The 22,766-nt window shown below is 50.8% G+C and overlaps 1 protein-coding gene across 3 annotated transcripts in view; it reads left to right on the forward strand.

Annotated features, from left to right (window-relative positions):
• The window catches only part of ACTN1 (actinin alpha 1), an 85,582-nt gene that overhangs the window by 39,330 nt on the left and 23,486 nt on the right, over positions 1-22,766 (forward strand). For all 3 annotated transcript variants that reach the window (XM_087819647.1, XM_087819636.1, XM_087819629.1), the window contains exons 2-6: positions 6,972-7,086; positions 11,969-12,088; positions 17,672-17,758; positions 19,460-19,547; positions 20,074-20,152. In XM_087819647.1, the coding sequence (XP_087675773.1) occupies positions 6,972-7,086; positions 11,969-12,088; positions 17,672-17,758; positions 19,460-19,547; positions 20,074-20,152 (489 nt within the window). The remainder of the gene's footprint in view (positions 1-6,971; positions 7,087-11,968; positions 12,089-17,671; positions 17,759-19,459; positions 19,548-20,073; positions 20,153-22,766) is intronic.

A 22,766-nucleotide genomic window follows, 5' to 3' on the forward strand; every position in this document is an offset into this window, starting at 1 on the left:
CTGAAACACTGATCATGCTTTGAGTTCATTGAGATGAAACTAACCCTGTGGAATTTCTTGGCCTCTTGTGACGAGAAGATTCTACCAATTGGTTAAGTTGCTGGATTCCAGTATGCAAGGGGGCTCGTTTGGGGTTACACAGCTGGGGGGGGGTTGAAGTGCCTTATTCCAGGTCACATGCATGCTTGGCTGAGCCAGGGCAGGGCCCAGGTTTCCTGACCCCTGTCCTCTGCACAATAACTCCCCTGGAGTGAACAGTGGCTGGTGTCCAGTGTCAAGGTCCCATAGGAGCAGGAGGATGTGGCCAGGAGGGGTGTGGTCAGCACGTGAGCCTGAGGTCTGGTGGCCCTCCACCGTCCCAGTCTCATTTGGCTGCAGGTGGGTTATCTTGTTTACTCCGCTGTAAAATCAGTACAATAGAGAAAGCACCTTTGTCAGTGGAGGCTTCTCTGTCGAGGTCAGCCTCCAGTGCACAGCCTGGATTGTGCCAGGAGGTGAGTCAACATCATGAAGGAGAGCGCTCGCAGGGACAAGGGTCAGGAATAGATCGTTAACCAACCACATTGCGGACGCCTGGGCCAGGGAAGCAGAAAAAGCCATGTGATTGCATGACTGGAGCACAGGCACTGTTTGCATCTGGGCACGCTTTGCTTTGGTCATTTTCTCATGTTTATGTGATCGCTTACATAGTTTGAAACCCGCAGTACGTACAATTTTGTGTCCTGCTTTTTTGTTAATTACATATAAGCCTCTTTCCATAATAATATATAGTTTCAGAACCCATCATTTTGGCCATGTAAATGTTCCATTAAGTGCATGAGCCGTATTTACTTAACTAATCCTTTATTAATATAATATGGGGCTATTTCTGATTTTTGCCTCTCAAGCAATGCTGGCAAGAACACTTTCCTGCTCATGGCCTTTTCTTTATTTAGCATATTTACCCAGGATGGCGTCCCAACTTTTAAGGGCTGAGGGTTTGTGCCTATTTTAGCTGCCTCGAGGAGCTGCTTTCCACAGGAGTTTGTGTCTCGGGCTTTGTCATGGTCCCCATCCTACAACAGGAATTAGCAGAAACTTACTGTTGCAAATGTAATAAGTGGAAGTTGATGCCTTTGTTTTAATTCGCAAAGCATGCCATTGTGTGCGCACAAGTGTGTGCCTTGGTCCTTGATCAAGGCCAAATGAGGGGAGCCCCACCGCCCCTCACAGGAAGTCCCCGCAGCCTTGCTGCCACGCTCCCAGATGGCTGATGTCAGCTGCGGCCTGTTGGGGTGTGAGCCGTGCGGGGCACAGCTGTCTTCCAGGGCTTGTTTTCACACCCCATACGCTGCTGTGTGCGTGACTCTCTTTGTTGGGAGACTTAGAAAGATTTCACGTTTCCCGCTGTAGAACTGGAGACCCTGTGAGTGTTAATTCAGAGTTAGCCTGCCGACGTCTGTTTGGAGGCTTGTGAGATGGCTTATTTTTAAATTGAACCAGCATTTAAAAGCTAGGGGATTCACAGAGAAGTCCAGATTCCTGGCTCCTCTGCATTGGCAGCCTGGCAGCCGAGGACCTGTGCTCCCCGTGTTCCCGTGTAGCATCGAGGAGAGGCTGCTCCCGTCCCCTCACCACTCCGTCCTGGTAGGGAGGCTGTGCTCTAATGCCCATTTGTCTGCTCGAGCACTTAGAACCATTTTCTCCTGAGGGAAAACCAAAGGATAGCCTGAGAGGGCCACTGTTTCAAGAACAAAGCAAGAGAGTAGATGGAGGTGAGGACGAACCAGTCCTACTTTCAGTTTTACATTTGCCCCTTTTGCTCATTTATTATTAAACCTCTTGGTGCCTTAGTTTCCTCATCTGTAAAATGGGGAGAATGATAGCAGCTGCCTCATAGTGTTATGAAGATTAAATGCGTCAAAGTGGGTAAGGCACTCACAAGAGGGTCTAACAATAGATGTTAGCTGCTATTGTTTTATTATTATTATTACTCTTATTTATGGCATGTGTTTGTCTCCTAGACTAGATTCTCAATGGGGGGTGATTTTTGATGGTCACAATTTGAGATGGGGGGATGTTACAGCATCTAGCGATTAGGGTCCAGATATTCTGCTAAACTTCCTAGGATGCATAGAACAGCTCTCCCCCACCCCTAACAAACAAGCAACCAGCCCAAAATATTAATAGTACTGAAACCCTCCTCAGATACTTAATTGTGTGATCTTGGTCTGAATGAACTTTTCAAACCAACTTCGCTAAACCAACTTTTCAAGGGCTGTCGTGGGCTCTTAAATTATCAGAATTATAAGGGACCTTACTTAGCTCAGTCCCTGGGGGCTTGAGTCCTTACCCAACATCCTCACCGAGCACATGCCTTTGGCCCGTAACACACTGTACATCCAGCTTTTGGTCTGTTCTTTATTACTTTAAACTCTAGAATTCCTTGCTGCTCCTTGCCCTTCCTCCTAATAATTGTAGCTATTTTTTATTGAGCCTTACGTGTGGGCGATTGTGCATAGCACTTGCCATATGTTGTTGCATTGATCTTCACTACCCTTTGAGGCAGGTTCTAGTACTATACCCATTTTGCAGATGTGGAAACTGAGGGTTGGAGAAGTGAAGTCACTTGCCCAAGGTCACTCAAGGGCAGAGCTGGGCCTGGCTCCAGGTCAGCTTTGCTCTAGAATCTACATTCCTCACCATTGGTGTGTGTTGCCTACCTTGTTCTGCCTGGGGATGTGCCCAACAAATTTATTTGCCTGTCCATGGGAGGGTCTTTCAAATATTTGAGGTGAGACCCTGAGTTTCTTTCTCTCCTTCTCGTTAAAAAGCCCAGTTCCCAGAGTTCCTGCAAACATGTTTCTGATTGGCTCACCATCCAAAATGATCTTCCACCTCTGGACAACCACTTGCCTGCCTCTGGGCTCTGCTCCTCTCTCCTCTCTCTGCCAGAGAGGCTGCCTGTCCCATGCCAACTCTACTGATGTTCCATCAGCTCAGACTCTCTGTGCCAGTGCTGGCCAGAGTCACCACATTCCATCTGGTTAGTGTTCTCACTTTACAGCGACTCTTTTTCAGTGACACACCACAAGATTCAGCCCACCCCTCTGGTCATGTACAGTCTCTGCCTTGGTTCTGCTGTTCCCTTCTAGCACTCCACTTATACCTGTGCCTGAAATCCATATTGTCCTGGTGGAGCAGAAAGCATGTGAGACTGGGAGTCAGGAGGCAGAGTTGTGAACATACCCAGCTGTGTGGCCTGGGGAAAGCTACTCACCCTCTCTGGTCCATGTGTCCTCAGCTGTAAAGTGGGGATTTGACTTGGGTGATGCCTAGCATCTCTTCCAGCTCTAACATTCTTTGATGCCATGTGTTGAACAGCATGACCTTGTAATAATTACAACTAATTATTGTGGTAACAGTAATAACGGGTAATTATTGAGCAGGTGCTCTGTTCCAGGCCTTCTTTTCAGTGCTTTAAATGGATTGTTTCATTAAATCCTCTAACCAACCCCAATTTATTACTACTCCCATTTCACAGATGAGTGCTTTGAGGCAGAGACATCTTTTTTTAAATTTAAATATATCTTTATTGATTTTAGAGAGAGGAAAGGAGAGGGAGAAAGAGAGAGATAGAAACATCAATGATGAGAGAGCCATTGATTGAGCCCGCAACCTGGGCATGTGCCCTGACCAGGAATTGAACCCCGATCGCCTGGATCCTAGGTCGAAGCTCAACCGCTGAGCCATGCCAGGCCGGGCAAGGCAGAGATATCGTGAGACACTTACAAGGTTACCACCTGGCTAGAGGTAGATGGATGGGGAATTTGCATTGTCATCTTTAGAGTGATTTAATCCTTCTAATCTAATCTCTAATAGTTCATCTGACTGTCACTCAGCTGGTAATAATGGGTCTGAGCATTGATCCCAGATCTGGTGCACCCAGAGTGCATGTTCTTTTTTTCTTTTTAATTAATTTTTATTTATTGATTTGAGAGAGAGAGGGAGGAAAGGGGGGAGAGAGGAGAGAGGAAAGCATCGATTTGTTCCACTTATTTATACATTCATTGGTTGATTCCTGTCTGTGCCCTGACCAGTGATCAAACTTGCAACCTTGGTGCATCAGAATGATGCTCTAACCAACTGAGCTACTCGGCCAGGGCTGCGAAGTGCATGTTCTTAATCACTTAGTTGCCTCCACCATTTTCTCCTTAGACGTGAGCTTCAGTATAGGTGCTGCTTACTAGGGGAACTTTCTTATTTGGGAGGTGCTCAGAGGCCCCTTCAAGGCTGTCACCTGTGGGAGCCGGGGCCGGGGGGCTGGGGGTGGCTTGGAGGTTTTAGCAAAGAGCAGTCCCAGAGTCCTCAGGACCAGGCTTTGTACAGAGACCTGAGCAAACACAGGTGCGGCCTGTCTTCCAGGGCTCCGAGTCAGGCTTCTCCAGGAAATGAGGCAGGCTGCTTTCAACATTACTTTTCCTCTTGCAAAGCAGTCTGTTTACAAAAGCAGGCTCTTCCTCTTTCCTCACACCCCAACATGCCCCCCCGCAATGACTGAGTGATGAATAGTGAGGCCCCCCATGCAGGTGATTCCCAGCAGACCGTGGCCACATGAGACCAGCCCTTTGAGTTGCTGGGCAGTCCCCTTCCCCTTGAGTCCCCAGGCAGAGGCTGAGTCTGGGCCTGGAAGGGAGATGAGAGCAAGGTGCTGTGGCAGTGTAGACGGTGGTAAATGAAAAAGCACCCCACCCCCAACCCCCATGAATGGACAGTGTGATGACACCTGGCAGAAGCGCATATATGGACAGATGACAACTAGGAGAGAAGGTGGAACTACAAAATAAATTATATTTTAAAGATTTAGAAACTCATATTTTTTACAACGAAATGAAAATAAAAGGCATTGTGCCTTGTCATCTCTGCCAGTATTGCGATGCCTGCCCTAGAGGAAGGGCACCCAGTAGACACTCGCCCTGCTGCATCCCCTTTCCTCTGAGCTGTCTTCTGCTTTTGGAGGGTCCCTGAAAGCACTGTCTGGCCCATCACCCCCCTGCTGATACCATTCAGCATCGCCCACAGGTGCCGCTGGATCTTCCAGGACCCTCCCGCTTTTTGCATGGGTTCCTTATGTGCTCCTTCATCCAGTTGCCTGATTATAACATCCATAGAATGTTCGCTGCACAAGGCTGGGGTTTTTGCTGTTTTGTTCACTGCTGTGTCCCTGACTTTGTGCCTGGGACTCTAGGGAAAGGATTGAGTCCATCCCATTCTGTAGGTATGGAGCTGACAAGTGACTAGGCAAGGACTATGCAGCAGGACATGGACAGTGATGGAGTGTGAGTGCAGGATGCTGTGGGCTCTGCCCCCAACCCAGACATGGAGGGTGACTGTCAAGAAGACTTCCTAGCCCAGCTGGGCGTGGCTCAGCGGTTGAGCATCGACCTAGGATCCAGGAGATCGTGGTTCAGATCCTGGTCAGGGCACATGCCCAGGTTGCAGGCTCGATCCCCAGTCGGGGGCCTGCAGGAGGCAGCCGGTCATTGATGACTCTCTCATCATTGATGTTTCTCTCTCTCTTCCTCTCTCTGAAATCAATAAAGATATGTTTAAAAAAAAAAAAGACGACTTCCTAAAGGAGATGGTATCTTAGCCTGATTTTGAAAGATGAGCTGGGCAAGCGTGACACCCAGGCTGATGAATCAGTATGTGTCCCTTGCCCACTTCCAGTCTGTGTGCCAGTCTTTCCAAAGACTGCCCCTTCCTCCCTACCTGTGTGGACTGACAGCTCCTTCTTGCTCACAGACTCTTCAGCCCTTGCTTATAAATCTGCACAGCCAGTTCTTTTTCCCAGTATTCACTGCTGTGGATTCCTCCCTCCAGCCCATTCATTGCCACTTTGCTTTGGAGTTTTCCAGGCTAAGAGGAAGTGGTGGCGGGGGTCATGAGTCTGGTGACCTTTCCAGGGAGGCAGGGTATTTCCAGCGTGGCCGCTGCTGCTATGAAGAACACACTGCTCACCATTGCAGCTTCAAGGACAGGTGGGAGGAGAGCTGACTGGTGCTTTGGGGGACTGAACATTGGCCTTTGAGCCCCCAGGTAGCTGTGAGTGCCATTTGGTGCAGAGAAGTCTGGAGTTGCCAAGAAATGGGTTGGATCTAAAGCAGGAGAACACTTATCTCTGTTTCCCATGGACTGTGACAGCTGGGGAGAGACATTTGCCCAAGTTGTAGAAGGGGCGTGCAAAATCAAAATGCACACTTTTGCTTGTTGAGTTCCTTTTTTCCTTGTTGGAGCCACCAGGGGAGGCTGTGGGCACAGGGCAGCTTGGTTCACCATCTGCCTGATTATCTGCTTAATCGAGACGATGCTTCAGTGTTGCTGCTTTCTCCCCGTAAACTAGAAACATTCCAACGTTGATGGTCTTTCATTTAGTCTCTTTATATCCCCTTTTGGGAATTCCTCTTCATACTTTTGCAGCTTCAGGTGCCTCCATCCTCCAGCCCCCATCCCAAAGACACAGCTATCCACATTGGGATACTTCCCTTTCTCTCTCCTTATCCTGACACCCTGACTCTGAACCGTGTGCCTGACAGAACTGATTAATCCTTTCACTTAGCCAGCTGCAGAGTGGGCAAGGATTTAATAAACTAATTTACCCTACGGTGTTAGTGAGGCTGAATATGCTACCTCTGGTGTATTTTGCCTTAAGACCATGACAATTGAGATTAAGCCTTATAGGCTAAGAACTAAATCGCTGGTACTTCTAAATGTGGGTGGGAATGTTGTTGTGGAAGAAGACCCAGAAGTGAGGCATTAAAAGAGGGTGCTGCTTCGTCCATCCCACTGGTTCCCACCCCTGCCTTATATAGAACAACTGAGAGATGGTGTGAGGCAGGTGGGCCCTGGGACCCATTGAGGCCCCTGTGAGGGCCTCAGAGGTCATGTGACTTATGGGGAGCTGACCGCTTGCTCTTCTCTCCTTTGCCTAGACCTTCACAGCATGGTGCAACTCCCACCTCCGCAAGGCTGGGACGCAGATCGAGAACATTGAGGAGGACTTCCGGGACGGCCTGAAGCTCATGCTGCTGCTGGAGGTCATCTCAGGTGAGGTGGGCCACTGGCCTTGGGAGATTCAGGTGGGCAGGGCCACCCTGGCCCAGGATAAGGTGCTACCCGCGCTGGGTGCCACTTGGGAATGCTTCCCTGGCACCTCTCTGCTGCTCTGCCTTTGGTCATGGCTAGCATAGGACTCTTGAAAGAAGTTGGGGGTGAGATGTAAATTCAGATGAGACTGGCTTTGATCCTGGCTCTGCTGCCGATCACCTGTGTGTCCTTGGACACGTCACTGCCTTTTTGCCTGAGCACCCTCATTTGCAAGAAGGGGGGGGTTTGAGAGATGTTCTCTGAGGTCCCTTCTCCAAAATGCTAGGATTCCGGGGTCAAGAATGTAGCCACGGCTAAACCTAAACCTTGGCTCCACTACAACCTCTCAGTCTATAGCCACACGATCCCAGTTCCTTATCTGACCCCCAGCTTGGAATTTGGATGTCCAGATAGCTGGAGGGACAGCTCCCCTTCAGCGCACCCCTCAGCTTTCTTAAATACCTTCCCTCCACTTCCTGGTAAAGGTTGGTGGTCCTCAGTATTCTAGCTTAGGTTTACTCTGGGCAATCTTAGCTGCTCTCTTCACTTGACCTTCCACAGGATGCCAGTGAGTCCCAGCCCTAGTCTCAGTCAAGCCTCCTCTCGCAAAGCCCTTCTTAAATGCTGAACTGCACTGGGCATCTCCACCGAGAGTCCCCCAGGGGTCACTCTGCGTGTCCAAAACTGCGCTTGCCTCTCCTGGCCCCAGCAGACCTTTTTCCTCCTGTGGTCTTTATCTTGTTCCCCTAAACCTAACCTAGGGATCGTAGGCAGCTCTGCCTGTGCTCTTCTTTCCAACTTGGCATTCAAGTTCCATGCATTCTATCTCCTTCTATTCTTCTTCTTTCACGTTGGCTACTGTGGTATCATTGTGGACCTGCGTCACCTCTCACCTAGTTGATGCCAGGGAGGCCTTTGACCACCTCTGAGCTTCTCCCTTCCCACCGCAGTCCATTACCCACACCGCTGCCAGAGGGGCCGTGCAGCAGCCCAAATATGGTCAGGCTGTTCTCCGTCTGAAACCCTTCGGCGCCTCCCCAGGGCTTTGAGCCTGCAGCCCACATTCCTTAGCATAGCTTGCAGGATCTTTCATGAGCTGGCACCTGCTTTGTTTTCAACCAGCTCTTCCCAAAAAGGCCTCAGACCTCAGGCCCCCTATCACACTGGAGACATTCATTCCTCCCAGATGACATGCTCCCTGCATTCTGTGCTTTTGTACAAGCTCTAACTGCCTTTAAAAAATTTTTCTTTTTTTATCCCAATACTTTTGTCTATTTTCCTTGCAAGTGAAATCTGTGGGAGTGGGGGGTGGGGAGGGGGGTTTTGTGTGTGTGTGTGTGTGTGTGTGTGTGTGTGTGGGTAGTAAAATATACATAATATAAAACTTACCATTTTGAGCATTTAAAAATTTTATTTATTTATTTATATTAGAGAGAGAGAGGAAGGGAGAGAGAGGGGGGTGGGGAGATAGAAACATCGATTTGTTGTTCCACTCATTCATGTGTTCATTGGTTGATTCTTGTATGTGCCCTGACCAGGGATTGAACCAGCAACCTTGTTGTATGGCGACGACGCTCTAACCAACTGAGCTACCTGGCCAGGGCCTGACCATTTTTGAGTGTCCAGTTTAGTGGCATTTAGTAGTTGTGTGACCATCTCCACCATCATATTCACCAAGTGCTCTCCCCATTCCTCCCTCCCCCCAGCCCCTGGCAACCAGCAGTCTGCTTTCTCTCTCTGAACGTGACTACTCTCGGAACCTCATATAAGAGGAATCATGCGCTACTTATCCTTTTGTGACTGGCTTGTTTTCTTTAGCATGATGCCTTCCAGTTTATCCATGTTATAGCTTGTGCCAGAATTTCCTTCCCTTTTTTTAGGCTGAGTAATATTCCATGTTCCATTACTCAGAAGTGGAATTGTTGGGTGATATGGTCATTCCATGTTTAAGTTTTTATTGTTGTTGTTATTATTATTTTGTTAATCCTCACCTGAGGATATTTTTTCCGTTGCCTTTCAGAGAGAGTAGAAGGGAGGGAGGGAGGGAGAGCGAGAGAGGGAGGGAGGGAGGGAGAGAGGGAGGGAGAGAGAGAGAGAGAAACGTTGATGTGAGGGAGACATAACGACTGGTTGCCTCCCTCACGTGCCCCGACCGGGGATTGAACCCTCAGCCCAGGCGTGTGCCCTGACCGGGAACTGAACCACAGCGTTTTGGTGCACGGGGTGATGCTCCAACCATCTGAGCCACCAGGCCAGGGCCATGTTTAAGTTTTTAGGAACTGCTGTGCTCTTTTCTCTCACAACCTTTCCGAGGATCCTTTTCTGCTGTTCCGCCCCCTAACATTTGTTAGTTTAAATATTTTCTTAGTTTAAACGAACAAACAAACAAACAAACCTGTCATTGTTCTTTTTTAATTTTTTTTTCTCTTAATCCTCACTGGAGGATACTTTTCCATTGCTTTTCAGAGAGAGTGGAATGGGGGGGAGAGGGAGGGACATCCTCGGGAGAGAGACACATCAGTTGGTCGCCTCCCTCATGCGTCCCTGATCAGGGCCCGGGATGGAGCCTGCAACCGAGGTACATGCCCTTGGCCCGAATCGAACCGGGGACCCTTCAGTTCAAGGGCTGTTGCTCTAACCACTGAGCAAAACTGGCTAGAGCTACTCTTTTTCATTCTTTAAAACTCAGCTCAGGAGTTTTCTCCAAGAATTCTTCCCTGCCCACCCCCACCCCCAATGAGCAGCTGCCCTCCTCTGGGCTCCAGTAACCCCACCTTAATTTCTCTGTCGCGTCATTTGCCTTGTGGTTTCATCATTGGGGCTCACTTGTTTTTCCCCTGCTCTACGCTAAACTGCATGGACGGCCTCACCTCTGTGTTCCAAACGCTTAGAACTGTACTTGGCATGTAGGTGACACTCAACAAATGTCAGAGTGACCAGATGCCCAGCACCTGGCTTCTCTGTATGGCCACCAGTGCCCTCCCGCTGAACTGCGGCCTGCGCCCAGAGAGGACCTGTGCACGGCTGTGAATGGGCTTGTCTCATTCCAGAGGCTGGGGAGACCGAGTCGCCGAGACCTTGACTTTTCCTCCTTGAGTATCTCTGGAGATGGGTAGGCTGACAGGAGAAGGAAGGGGGTGCTGCCTGCAGAGGCCTTTGAAGTGTGGTCCCTGGCCCACCCACACCAGAATCAGAAGCCCCACCCCAGAACCCCTAAGTCAGAAACGCAGGAGGCAGGGGGAGGGCTAGACATCTGTAGCTAGCTGGCTCTCCAGGTGGTTTTGTGCTGACTGAAGTCTGAAAACCGCTGCCTTGCTGCCTCCGCTGTCCTTCGTGGAGAAGCCCCATTCCAGCCGGTGCACGGCGGGTGGGCTGGCCGGGAGCTGAGGCTCAGCGGGCCTGAGGGCCGGGGTGTTAGCGGAAGCAGCCCGGAGGGGGTGGCACGTGGCACTTCTCCATCCAGACTGTGGGAGGGAGCGCCTGTGGTTTCTCATCTGCTCAGCAGGATGGCGGGTGCCTTGCTGGGGAGGCAGGGCCGCGGTCACAGCCTTGGGAGAGCCACAAGTGGGGAGTCTTGACTTAATAATAACCCAGCTCTGCCTCCCTGGGAGCTGCCAGACCGGATGACATCTGCAGCAGGAGTCTGTTCCCCTCTAGAACCTGGGAAGCCCCCTGGAGACGTGCTAAGATGACAGGGTGGGCCTGGCCCAGCATGCCTGCTGCCCAGCCTCAGGAGCCTCCTCAGCCAGACTGCCGGCATGCCTGGGGGAGTGGGAGGGGCTGGGCTGGAGGCCACGGCAGGTGCAAGGGTCCTGAGTTTCAGGCTCTCGGATGGTGGTTCTCTGCCTTTGGGGTTTCCGACCTCTGAGAGACTCTGAAAGCTGTGTCCCTTCCCAGGTGTGGACACATGCGTTGCACAGAAACATTTTTCATATACTTTCAGGAGGTTTCTGGACACCTCTGTTCTGGGATAAAAGTGCTCTTAATGGGGTGTTTGGAGAACCAGCTCCTCTTCCCCTGTTTCCACGCAGCTTCTGGCCCTGAAACCTGAGTGGCAGATGTTCCCACGTGGAAGGTGGAGATGGGGGTGGGGGGAGTCGTGGCTGAGTGAGGGTGGGGTTGACTTGGAGCTGCGCTGAGGGTGCCCATGGGAGGCAGTAACAGGACAAAAGTCCTGGTTCTCAAATGAGAGAGGGATGCTGTGGGCAGCTCCATTTAACCCCCCCCCCCAGGAACTTTTTCAAAATACTCTGGAGTGACCCACACTTTCCCAGATCCAGTCTAGACTAGACAGAGTTCAGGGCCTTCACATGTGCTGTTCCTTCTGCCTTGATCACTGTTCCCTGCCGTCTTGGCCTGGCTGTCCTCCCTATCGGAGGCCCTCCCCTTCCACTCCCTCACCCCTCATCCTCCTGCCTGCCCTCCTCTTCTGCAGCCTCTTTTTAGGCAATTATTTTAAGCATTTCTCTTTCTTGGTATTTGTATATATTTATTTGTGTGTTTCTCTATTGAAGGTCTCTTTCTCCTCCTGGGCCATACGTACACTAGGGCAGGAAATGTTTTGGTCACCCCCGTATTCCTGGCACCCAGCCAAGTCCCCGACACACATTAGGGGCTTCATACAGAATTGTTGAGTGGATGCAGTCAGGTCTGAGACATGGGAGAAAGAAGAGCTATGGCGGGTGCTCCCTCTCTTGCCCTGCTGGGTGACATTTGCCTGCACCCAAAGGGCACAAGCGTGTGTCCATCTGAGATGGGCCCTGGCGGAGGGTATTGTGAGAGCCGCCCTGGCTTGCAGATAATAGCATCTCACCTTCCCTTCCCCCTGTCCGTCTATATTCAGGTGAGCGCCTGGCCAAGCCGGAGAGAGGCAAAATGAGGGTGCACAAGATCTCCAACGTCAACAAGGCCCTGGACTTCATAGCCAGCAAGGGTGTCAAGCTGGTGTCCATTGGAGCTGAAGGTGAGTAAGGCCTGCCCTGTGGCTGCCCCTCAGAGCCTTGGTTTCTGCTCTCCTGCTCTCCTGGACCTTCTCTACCCTGACTCCTGGGCCCATACTTCCTTGGGGCCATTTGAAAGTGGGGCTCTCCGCACCTCCATCTGGTTGACCCTGTAGCAATGGTACCTTCCCTCCAATCTCAGCTTCCTTCACCCATCAGCCTCACCCCTGGAAAACCAAAGCCCAGCCCCTGGTCCACACCTCAACACCCCTTCGCCTGCCCCGCACTGTGGAACCCTGCGTGTGCAATGCCTCCTCCCTCATCCGCTCTCCTGGCTGCACTCTGCTGTTCAAAGTAGAGAATTCTGTGATCTGGGGAGAGGGGGTGCAGATACCAGTGGGTGGAAAGTGAAGGCTGCCCTGAGGCTCCACGGAGCTGCTGGAAGGCCGATGCCCACAAGCCTTTAGGAACATTCTTAATAGCGTTTCCCTGCAGAGTAGCTTCTTGGCTCTTAAAAATTTTAAAGCTCAGTGGAAACCATTATTAGCACATCCTTAATGGTTAAAAGGAGCTAGGCCTGTGTCCTCATGCACTGTGGTGGCTCTGAAGGGTTAGGGGAGGGTTGGGGTGGTTAGAATAGAATAACCAGGCCCTTCAGGACTCTGTCCCATGGATTCAGCAAGAATGTATTGGGCACCTGCTGTGTGCGCCAGAGATGGAGAGGTGAGTAAGGTAATCTCATTCATTTGTTCGTTCGTTCCTTCGTTCATGATCTAACCATGGCTGTGATTGTTGAGTTCCCCCCCTGTGGCAGGTACTGTGCACCGATGATCTCATTTAATCCTCATAGCAGCCCCAGGAGGTGGCTCTAAGTACTACTTCCATTTTACGAAAAGAAAACAGATGCCTAAGTAGATTATGTAACTTGTTCAAGGTCCCATCGCAAGTGGCAAAGCCAGAACTCAAGTCCAGGTCTGCGTGGCCCCAGAGAAGTGCCTCTGGAGAGTGACCTTTCCATAAAGAGGGTAGGGCCTGGCTTCAGTAAGTCCATAGGAGCAGATCTCTCCTCTGGTGATGACCTTGAAGTCCCTCCTCTTTCTTCTGGAAATTGAGGGATTTTGTATCGCTACACGAAACGGCTGAGGGCCTTTAGCACATGGGTCAGCAAGCCACAGTCCGCGAGGTCAAATCTGGCGGACGTGGGTTTTGTAAATATTGGAACTCAGCCACACTGTTTGTTTACATACTGTCCTGGCTGCTTTCCTGCTATGAGGGCAGAGTTGAGTAGCTGTGACAGAGACTGTACGGCCTACAAAGCCCCAAATATTTCCTATCAGGCCCTTTGCAAGTAAAGTTTGCTGACTCCCGCTGTATCAGGGACTTGCTTTCTTAAGGCGGTCACAGGTGGTGCCTCATGCGTCCTGGCACCCCTTTGGCTATGAGGCAGAGACCATGCCTTCTACATCCTTGTGGCCCCAGCTCCTAGCAGTGTGATGCGCATAGTAGGTGCTCAGTAAATGTTTGAAGGACTTGCACAAAGCAGGGTAATTTGCTTTGTGAGTGGGAAAATGTTCTCTGCCTTTTAATAAGAAGAATAGTTTGTGTTATTAGGGAGGAATAAAGACTTGGTAGAAAAAGTTTCAACTAGCCAGGGATGGGAAGCCAAAGAAATTGCTCCTCAGGTGGTCTGGTGCACGCTCAGATGCCTTGTGGGGCAGGGAATTAAAGGGTGTTTGAGGTGCACGAGGGGTGGACAGTAGGGATGGGTGGGGACTGTGGAGAACTGGGGGAGAGCACATCTTTCTAAATGGGGCAGCTGCCCCATAGATGTGAGAACAGCACTGCTAGATCTTCCATTTCTCCAAAAGAAGCCAGAAACCTAGATTTTTAGAAAGGAAAATTTAACTAAGAAAAAATTTTTTTAATCCTCACCTGAGGCTATTTTTTCCATTGCTTTTTAAGAGAGAGTGGAAGGAGGAGAGAGAGAGAGAAAGGGAGAAACATCGATGTGAGAGAGACATATCGATTGGTTGCCTCTCGCATGTGCCCCGACTGTGGCTAGTGATGGAGCCTGCAGCCGAGGTATGTGCCCTTGGTCAGAATTGAACCCCGGACCCTTCATTCCAAGGGCTGACACTCTAACCACTGAGCCAAACCGGCTAGGGCAAAAAAAAAAAGTCTTTAAAGGTCCTTGAGCACCAAAAGGGAGGAGGGAGGGAATAGCATTTGCTGAGTTCCAGATCTGTGCACGGCTGTCCCCTTCTACAGTGAGCAGACCTGTAGAGCGAGTCCTACGAGCCATGTGTCACAGTCAGGGAAGCTGAGGCTTAGAAAAGTTGCTGGAGTAGAAGAGTGTAGTGAACACAGGCTCTGGGCCAGGCTGCCTCCATGTGGCAGACCCGGGGTTGAACCCAAGGGTTCCAGTTTCAGAGGTGAGGTCTAAACTGGTTTCCATCACCACCAGGGGCGCAGGACAGAACTTCTGCGTGTGGTTTTCCTGGGCTGTGATGTGGCCGACAGGTCAGGTTGGCTGTGCTCACCTCTGCAGGGGGTGAGGGTCAAAGGCATACACTCTTAATTGTCACCTCTAGTCTTCGGGAAGTCACTTAACCTTGCTGGCCGTGGTTTCCAGTTCCTTTCACACAGGCCTCGCTTCTCCAAAGGTTTCTAAAGGTTCCTTTAAAACGAGAGTCCTAATCCTCTCGCTGCCCTGGGAGCCAGTGCTTTAGGCCGAGGCTTCCCGCTTTGAAATCATCTCTCGTTTCAAGCTGAGCACCAAGATCATGCTGGGATGGCCGCTCTGCTGAGCCAGGAAACTAGACGAGCTCCAAATGGGTTTTGTGTATTTTACCGAAATGGAGTTTACTGCTGTAGACAATAAAAATAAAAGGCAGTGGAGCGGGTCACCTGCAGTGAGCTCTCCTGCCGGTTGGGGTGGGAGAGATGTCGCTGGTTGTCTTCACTGAGGAACATCCTGTGCTGTGGGGGCCAGGCCTGCTGGGGGGTGAAGGACCCCAGACCTTTGAAGGATTGTCACTTAGTGCGGGACTAGACTGATCAACCCTGAAGTGCAGAACCAGCCCCAGAAGGCAGACGTCTGTGCAGGCTGATTGTGGATTCCATGCTGGACCTTCGGGGATAGACTGGGAGCTGGGGAGGGCATATGCTCCCTGTCCCCCAGATGTCCAGGTGGAGGCTGGAGGCAGCCTCGGGGAGGGGTTAGTGTAGGTACTTCAAATTTCCTGTATGATCCTCGATTCTAAAATTTCTAGGGTCATGGGACTGGAGCTTGACCTGGGCGAGTGGTTGGGATTTAACCAGGTGAGAACACCCAAGCAGGATTTAAAAAGAAAACTTTAGCCCTCTGGGCAGGAAAAGCATGCTGGCTCTGGGTGCCAAGAGCTTGGTGGTGGTGATGATTTAGGATGGAGGGGCGGTGGGCGCAGTAGGTACAGCATTGGCCTTGGAGGTGGTGACCCTAGGGGCTAGTTTTTGTCCTGTGGGATTTTCTCTGTATCATTCATTCTGCTGTGTGAACACTGTACAGATGGAGGTACCTTTGGGGGCCAAGTTGGGGAGAGGGAGAGGCAGGTTTAGAGTAAACCCAGGATGTGAGCGGCTTCGTAGCTACCATGGACCGAGAATGGCAGAAACATGCCCCCACTTCTCCCCACACCCACGGCAGACGTTGTTCATCTGCCATCGTGATCTTTCCCACGGGGCCCAGTTGTGGCCTTGGGACCCTCCTTTTGGACCCAGCCTTCCCGGCAGCCTCCTGATGTAAGGCTTCCTGTGAGACGGGGCGTCCCTGCTTCAAACACAGGTGCCTGGGGAAAGGACCTGCCTTTCTGGGGAGGGTTGCATGCTGAGGTGGGTGGGAATCAGGCGGGTGCTGAGGCTGGGGTGGTGCTCGGGGTGTTCACTGAACACACCCCTCTCCTTGCCTGTACTTGGCTCCTCTGTTTTCTGGAGTGAAAATGCTTCTTTGGTACAAGTAAGAATTCAGTAAGTAAAAACCCCTGGGGTTTTTCTGGGGGAGGAGTAGGCAAGACCCAAGAAGGAAGCTGCCTTGTCTTCATTAGTGCTAGGAGGGAGCCCAAGGCCAGCAGGAGGCCCGGGTCCTGCGTCTTCACAAGTGGAGCATGGTAGGGGGGGCGCAGCATGGGGGACCGAGGGTGGGGGGTGAGGGGGCCAACCCTGCAGCCTTTACCCCGGGAAAGGCCAAGAGGCAGCATTATTACCAGTGGAGCTTTTCCTAGACTTTTAACAAATTCCCCCTCGTATTCAAAGTGCTGTTCATGAGATTCTGTGGTTGCTTTTTCTCCTTTCCATATTACTGTTTAAAGATGTTTCCCAAGGCATTAAAAACTCGAGAATGTAATTTTAATGGCTGCGTTAATGGCCTGTTTGCTGGGCACAGCCGTGCTCTGTGCCAGACCCGGTCCTTCCTGGTAAGTTTTCGGAGATGAGGGGCTGCCCGACCTCCTCCCGCCCACCCGCGTGTGCGTGGTGTCCTCTAGTGTTCATTCATTTGCTCATTCATTCAGCAGATGTTGATGGAGGGCTTTCTCTGCGCCAGGCACTATGCTGGGCTCTGAGCAGCGATGCAAAACAAAATCCATTACCCTCGGAGCTTATGTTCTAGAAGGGGGGAGAGAAAATGCGCACATTCTTATATCAGGTGGAGAAAAACAAAGTGAGGAGTAGGGCGGGTGGTTAGGAAGGACTCAGTGAGAAGGTGAAGGGTGAGGGGAGATGTGGGCCAAGGAGTTTCCCCTTCTCATGATTCTCTTGCGTCTCCCCTAAAAACTAGTGTTGCGGGTAGGGAAAAAATCAGATATTCTTTGGGTGCCTCACTCTCAACTAGAGTCCCTTCCCACAGGGCCAGGCCACCGTCTCGTGGTCTGGAATCGTGGGAGGGTAAGGAGTCTTACATTTGATTTTTACCTGCTCAGCCCCCAAGACCACGAATGGCTCCATGTCTCAGGTGCTTCCAGACATGGTGTGTATTACTTGCTATAAAAAAAAAGTTACTTCATCGAATTTAGAGCATTATTTTAAAAGTGGGAAAAGTGCTGCTTAGACTAAATGTAGTGGGGTATCTCGTAATTGTGATCTTGAAGCATTATGAGGTTGACGTGTGAGTTAGTGGAGCCTTCAAGGTGGCAGTTTGCAGACCTTTGCTAGGCTGGCGCTTTCTGTTGCCTGCGCTGGTGTAAGAGTGTGGACGGCTGTTCTCAGATCCTTAGCTGAGTTGCCAGAACATCTGTGATGGCTCGGAAACCCTCCTGCTCCCTGTCCAGCTGGTGAACACTGCGCAGGGTTTAAGACACCCCCCTCTCTGTTGCTTTTCCTGATGTACCCAATAGAATTGACCATGCCCAACTGGTACCCCCAGGATCCCCCTGGTCCTCCATCTCCTACCTCCAGGACACCCCCAGATTTGGCACCTGTGAAATGCAATTGCACTAACTAAAAAATATACTGACTTCCCTCTAGAAGTGGAACAGTGTGGTCTTTGATTCCCCACATGGTGCACAAAGCGACGTCCGCTCAGGGAATGCTAACTCTGCCCCCGTAAGACCCATCCTGCTACTGTTTTGTAGAAATTGTGGATGGAAATGCGAAAATGACCCTGGGCATGATCTGGACCATCATCCTCCGCTTTGCCATCCAGGACATCTCTGTGGAAGGTAGGTCTTCTCTGTCCCGTGACTTCCCCAAGCCCCCACCTATCTGTGCCTCCACCACCACCTTTTCCTCCCTGGGCTCGGCCTGGAGAGCTCTCTGACTTGGGCATTAGGGCTTGATTGTGGGCCACGTCCTGAGCTTGTGACCCATTTCGGGCATCTGTCTGCCTTCCTAGTCTGCCAAGAAGTAAGAACTGTTTGGGATGCTGGTTCCCACAGATGTGTTGGTCCCAGGGAAACTCCCCACTTTGAGAAAACCCAAGGTTGCTATGGGGAATTGTATTGGAAACCCCACCTGGCTCTTGGATTGTGAAATCTCGAAAAGGTAGGGGGATAGCAGTCAGGAGGGCTGCTGGGATGGGGAGCTGACCCTAAGAATTCCTCTTTGCTCCCGCACCACCCTCTGGTGGCCACTTTGTACATCTGCAAGGGGCCACTACATGTCAATAACCTCCAAACTTTTGAGTCCACACTCCAGCAACTTTTGAGCAGATATATGTGTGTTTATTTTGTCATAACTTTCATTTATATATTTCTATGTACTTTGCAAAACACACAAAAACAAATTTTTAAAAAATAAGATATTTTTAATTCATTTTAATGAAAACTTTAAAGAAATCTTAAAAATATTTTTAGTCAAAGTAACTATTTAATGAGAACAATGTGAACTAAATTACTTTGTTTTGTAAATCTTGGCTTAACACTTGGTGATACAGCGATGTGAAGACCTAAGTTTGGTTTATAGATACTTGGTATTTAGGGTGGAAATAGTTAAAAAAAGATGCCCACAGTCTTCACTTAGGGCCTGGTTCTTGTTAGTGATGGTAGGTGTAAATCTGTTTTTCAAATAGCCTTCTTGGTGAGTTTGATTCTTTTGGGCAGAATTCTTGTCAGCTCTGATTAAACAGTTATTGTTTTAAACTTGTAATATATCTGATGAAGCACTTGAAGTAAGAGTAAAAGCATTAGCCTTGCTGACTTTTTAAATTGTTAGTGCTTGAATTATAATTTCTCTGTAGGAATCATTTAATATTTTAAAGTCCATTCTGTGAATTGAAAGTAAATGAGATCATCCAGGAAGCCACTTCACTGGGTTCGATAACCTGCAATTCACAGATGTGAACACATGGGGGCAGTGCGTTTGGCAGAACTTCCTGTGCTGGGAGCTCCCAGGGTCCCCTCCAATACACATGCTCACTTCCCACACACCAGCACTCTTGATTCATGCATTAAATATAAGAAAACCTTATTTTTTAGATGAACACTCAATCAGAATGGGAGTCCTAATGCTTTCTTCCCACATGGCAGGGCACATGAGACCCTGTGTAGAGATTCCTGGATTTTAGATTTCATAGACCAATCAAACTTTCCTCCCCAAAGTGGCCACCTGACATAGGTTGCCCACTTATTTTGTATAGTTACCATTTCTTGACAGGGAGATTGTCTGAAATATCTAGCATTTCAGTGTGTGATGCATCTGGCTCTGAAAAGCTTGCTTCTATGTCAGATAACTTCCCAATGTTTGTCAGGGAAATAGACTTCATGGCCAGGTGGCCGCAAAGTTGGACCCTGTTCAGCAGAGTGTGAACCCCCTATGTGAAAGAGCATGAACCCTGCCTTTGAGGTGGCGCCTCCCATGAGTCAACAGCCCTCCCACCACCAAGCCAGCCCACTGACCTCTGTCCATCATCCCCTTCCCCACAGAGACTTCAGCGAAAGAAGGGCTGCTCTTGTGGTGTCAGAGAAAGACAGCCCCTTACAAAAACGTCAACATCCAGAACTTCCACATAAGGTGAGTGACCGGGAGCTGGGGGGCTCTTACAGAACTGAGGTTGTGTCCACCAAGGCCATGCAGGCCCCCTTGGCTGGGTTGGTCTCAGCTCCAGAACACAGAGGCCCTTGGGGAAGAAGTCACTTTTCATGGGAAGGGAGTGCGGCTGACTCTTTGGTGCCCCCTCTCCCTCCGGCAGTGTCTCGGATGCAGCTACTGCCTCATACACCTTTGGTTGTGCCCGGGCTGCTGGGGAGCTCCCCTAGGAGGGTGCCGGGAAGCTCCAGCCTTGGGCTCTGGAACAGAGCAGATAGGTCAGGGCCTTGGTGGAGGGTAGTGTGGGATGTGGCAGGTGTGTCTCAACAAGTCTCATATAGTCTTGACCCCAGTGCCTGAGGTTGTGACAGATAGAAATCTTCCTACTCATCCTGTCTTCTCGTGACTCCTGCTCTGCAGGGGAAAAGGAGACCCCTGCTTAGTGCTTTCCCCGTAGTTAGTGCTCAACCACACTCACCAGTTTGTCCCACCTTCTCTCTCTCCCGGGCAGCTGGAAGGACGGCCTTGGCTTCTGTGCCTTGATCCACCGACACCGGCCTGAGCTGATTGACTACGGGAAGCTGCGGAAGGTACATGTGCTCACCTGACTGCCCACTGCCAGCTCCCAGCCGTGGTCCCTGGTGGGCAAGGGCAGGGCAGGACGGGGCCCCTGTCCTGAGAGCCTGTGGTCCAGCGTGAGGGGCGTCAGTCTCCTTAGATTAGCCAAGGAGTTGGCCTGTTTAGAAGTAAGAAAAACACCGTGGCTGTCAGGGCTCCCTCAGTGCCATATGTGACAGCATATGTGTACGCGCCCACTCTCAGCCCACAGGAACAGACGAGAGCCACTGAGCAGCTTTCTGAGGGTGAGGGAATGATCAGTGGTGTTTTCCCCTCCCATTTTCCTGGTTTTATAAGGTGGATCTATTACTTTCATAATTTAAAATATTGCACATTCTTAGAGTCATTTATCCCAGCCGTGTCCGAGACTCGCTGTGCAACCCTGGGCAGGTTCCCACGATGGACTTGGTGTCCCTCATTGCTGAAGTGTAGCTGTAGGATTTTCTGCTGCTTGATTTCGTTTATACTTTTGGGGTGAAGCTGCTGGGGGATTTTCTTCAGAGTGTGTGTGTGTGTGTGTGTGTGTGTGTGTCTGTGTGTGTGTGTGTGTCTGTGTGTGTGTCTGTGTGTGTGTGTGTCTGTGTGTGTGTCTGTGTGTGTGTGTCTGTGTGTGTCTGTGTGTGTGTGTGTCTGTGTGTGTCTGTGTGTGTATGTCTGTGTGTGTGTGTGTCTGTGTGTGTGTCTGTGTGTGTGTGTGTGTGTCTGTGTGTGTGTGTGTGTCTGTGTCTGTGTGTGTGTCTGTGTGTGTGTGTGTCTGTGTGTGTGTGTGTGTGTGTGTGTGTGTGTGTGTGTGTGTGTCTGGAGCAGGAGACCAGGAAGTAGGAGCTGTATAGCCTCATGGTGGTTCTTTGTGTCCGGGCTGGTTAAAGGGTGCTGGCCTAGACCTTGGAGACTGTACTCAGGCCACCTTCCCTCTCAGTCCATCCCATGCCTCGGCCCTGTGGCACGGGCATCCTGGGAGAGGCCACCCCTGGAGCCCTCCCCATGCCCTGAGTTGATGGCCTGGAGCTTGGGTTGGAATGTTGCTGGTCTGTGCTCGAATCTCTTGGGAAGGCAGCCTCTAAGAATGGCTGTCCTTGTATTCTCCACTTGACCCTGACGTGTGGAGAGCACAGTGTTCCGGGAGGACCCCCGCTTTACCTGTGCCCCCATGAGGGGCCCCTGCTGCTTCTCAGTGGCCAGGCGGGCTCGATGTTGCTGGTGCGGGAGCTGCTCCCGCATCTCATAGTGGCATCAGGCCCTGTGTTTCTAGGGTGTGGGAGAGTGAGCTGCCAAAGAGGGTTTGTGAGGAGGAAGGGAACAGATTCCCATCCCCTCTGGGCATCCTAAGTCAGGCCTGAAGCTCGAGGCTGGGGCTCTGCGCACCTGGAAGGGCCAGCCCCTGAAGGAGAGGAGCCCGCTGCCTGGCCCTGCGTGTGGCTGTGTCCAGGTGTGCGCACACAGGGGCAGCCCTTCCCAAGCTCGTCTCTCGAAGATCAGGCGCCTTCACGGTGATGTAGCCTAACATACCTGGTGGCTAGTCTCTTGGGGGATAGGAGGGTCCCAGCCCTCCAATTCAGCTCCTTTGCAAAGAAAATAATGTTAGTGTAAAATCTCCCTGAACCACCTGAAAGCTATCAGGTCAAATCATACTGGGCAGAGGCTGGAAATTTTAGAGGTGGAGATTTTTACTTTTAAAGACACCATCATATACCTCCTAAGTGTTCAGCTGCTGTACTTGGGTGACAGGTGTGCATGTGTCTGTCCCTGTGTGGGTGTGCTGGGGTGGCAGCAGCCAGTTCGTCCACAGCTGTTCCCGCCCCCATATAAAACGGGACCGTGTTCACTGTGGCTCTGTAGCTCCCTCCCCCCATTCACCGCTCTGTGCGCCTCCGCCAAGTGGGAGCTGGGAGTCCAGGGCCTTTGTCTGATACATGGCCAGCTCCGTCCCTTCCTGTGCTTTTCATTTCTCCCTGTTTCACTAGGTCTGTGTCTCCCTCTCTTTAATTCAGTAGCATCAATAAAGTCCAGCCCAAATCCTAGCACAGACTGGTCCCATGGAACCATGGATAGTTTCCAGAAAGCACAGCGTGCCAGGGCCTCGGGGGCGTGGGCATGGGGCAGAGCTGAGATTCTCTGACCAGGAGACTCTTCCTTCCTGCACCAGCCTTCAGTGGGCGAGGGGGGCTGGTAGTTCCTGGGCACTGAGTGGGGCAGGCGGATATGCACCCCTGGCCTGGGGACTGCGCGAGGCCCTGGACGGAAATGACCTTCACTGCTTGGCAGTATCTTGTATCATTCTGGAACCCGTTGGCGACTTTCCCAGAAGAGTTCCACCTTCTCTGTTTTGAGCAATTTCTTCTTGAAAGCATCCCAAATGAATGTGTTTATTTTTTTATATCTTCTGGTTCTCACCTTAGCACATGGGGAAACTGAGTCCTGGGATGACAAAACCAGCCTGCTTTAGATCCTTCTGTGGAACCGAGACTAGAGTGGGAAGTCCTATAAGGAACTCCTCCCATTAAGTTGTGGGGTTTTTTCCACATTAAAAAACTTTTTTTAATTGTGGCAAAGTATACGTAACATAAAAGTTACCATTGTAGCCCT

This window comes from Miniopterus natalensis, chromosome 1 (assembly GCF_054644295.1).
Source record: "Miniopterus natalensis isolate mMinNat1 chromosome 1, mMinNat1.hap1, whole genome shotgun sequence".
Lineage (NCBI taxonomy): Eukaryota > Metazoa > Chordata > Mammalia > Chiroptera > Miniopteridae > Miniopterus > Miniopterus natalensis.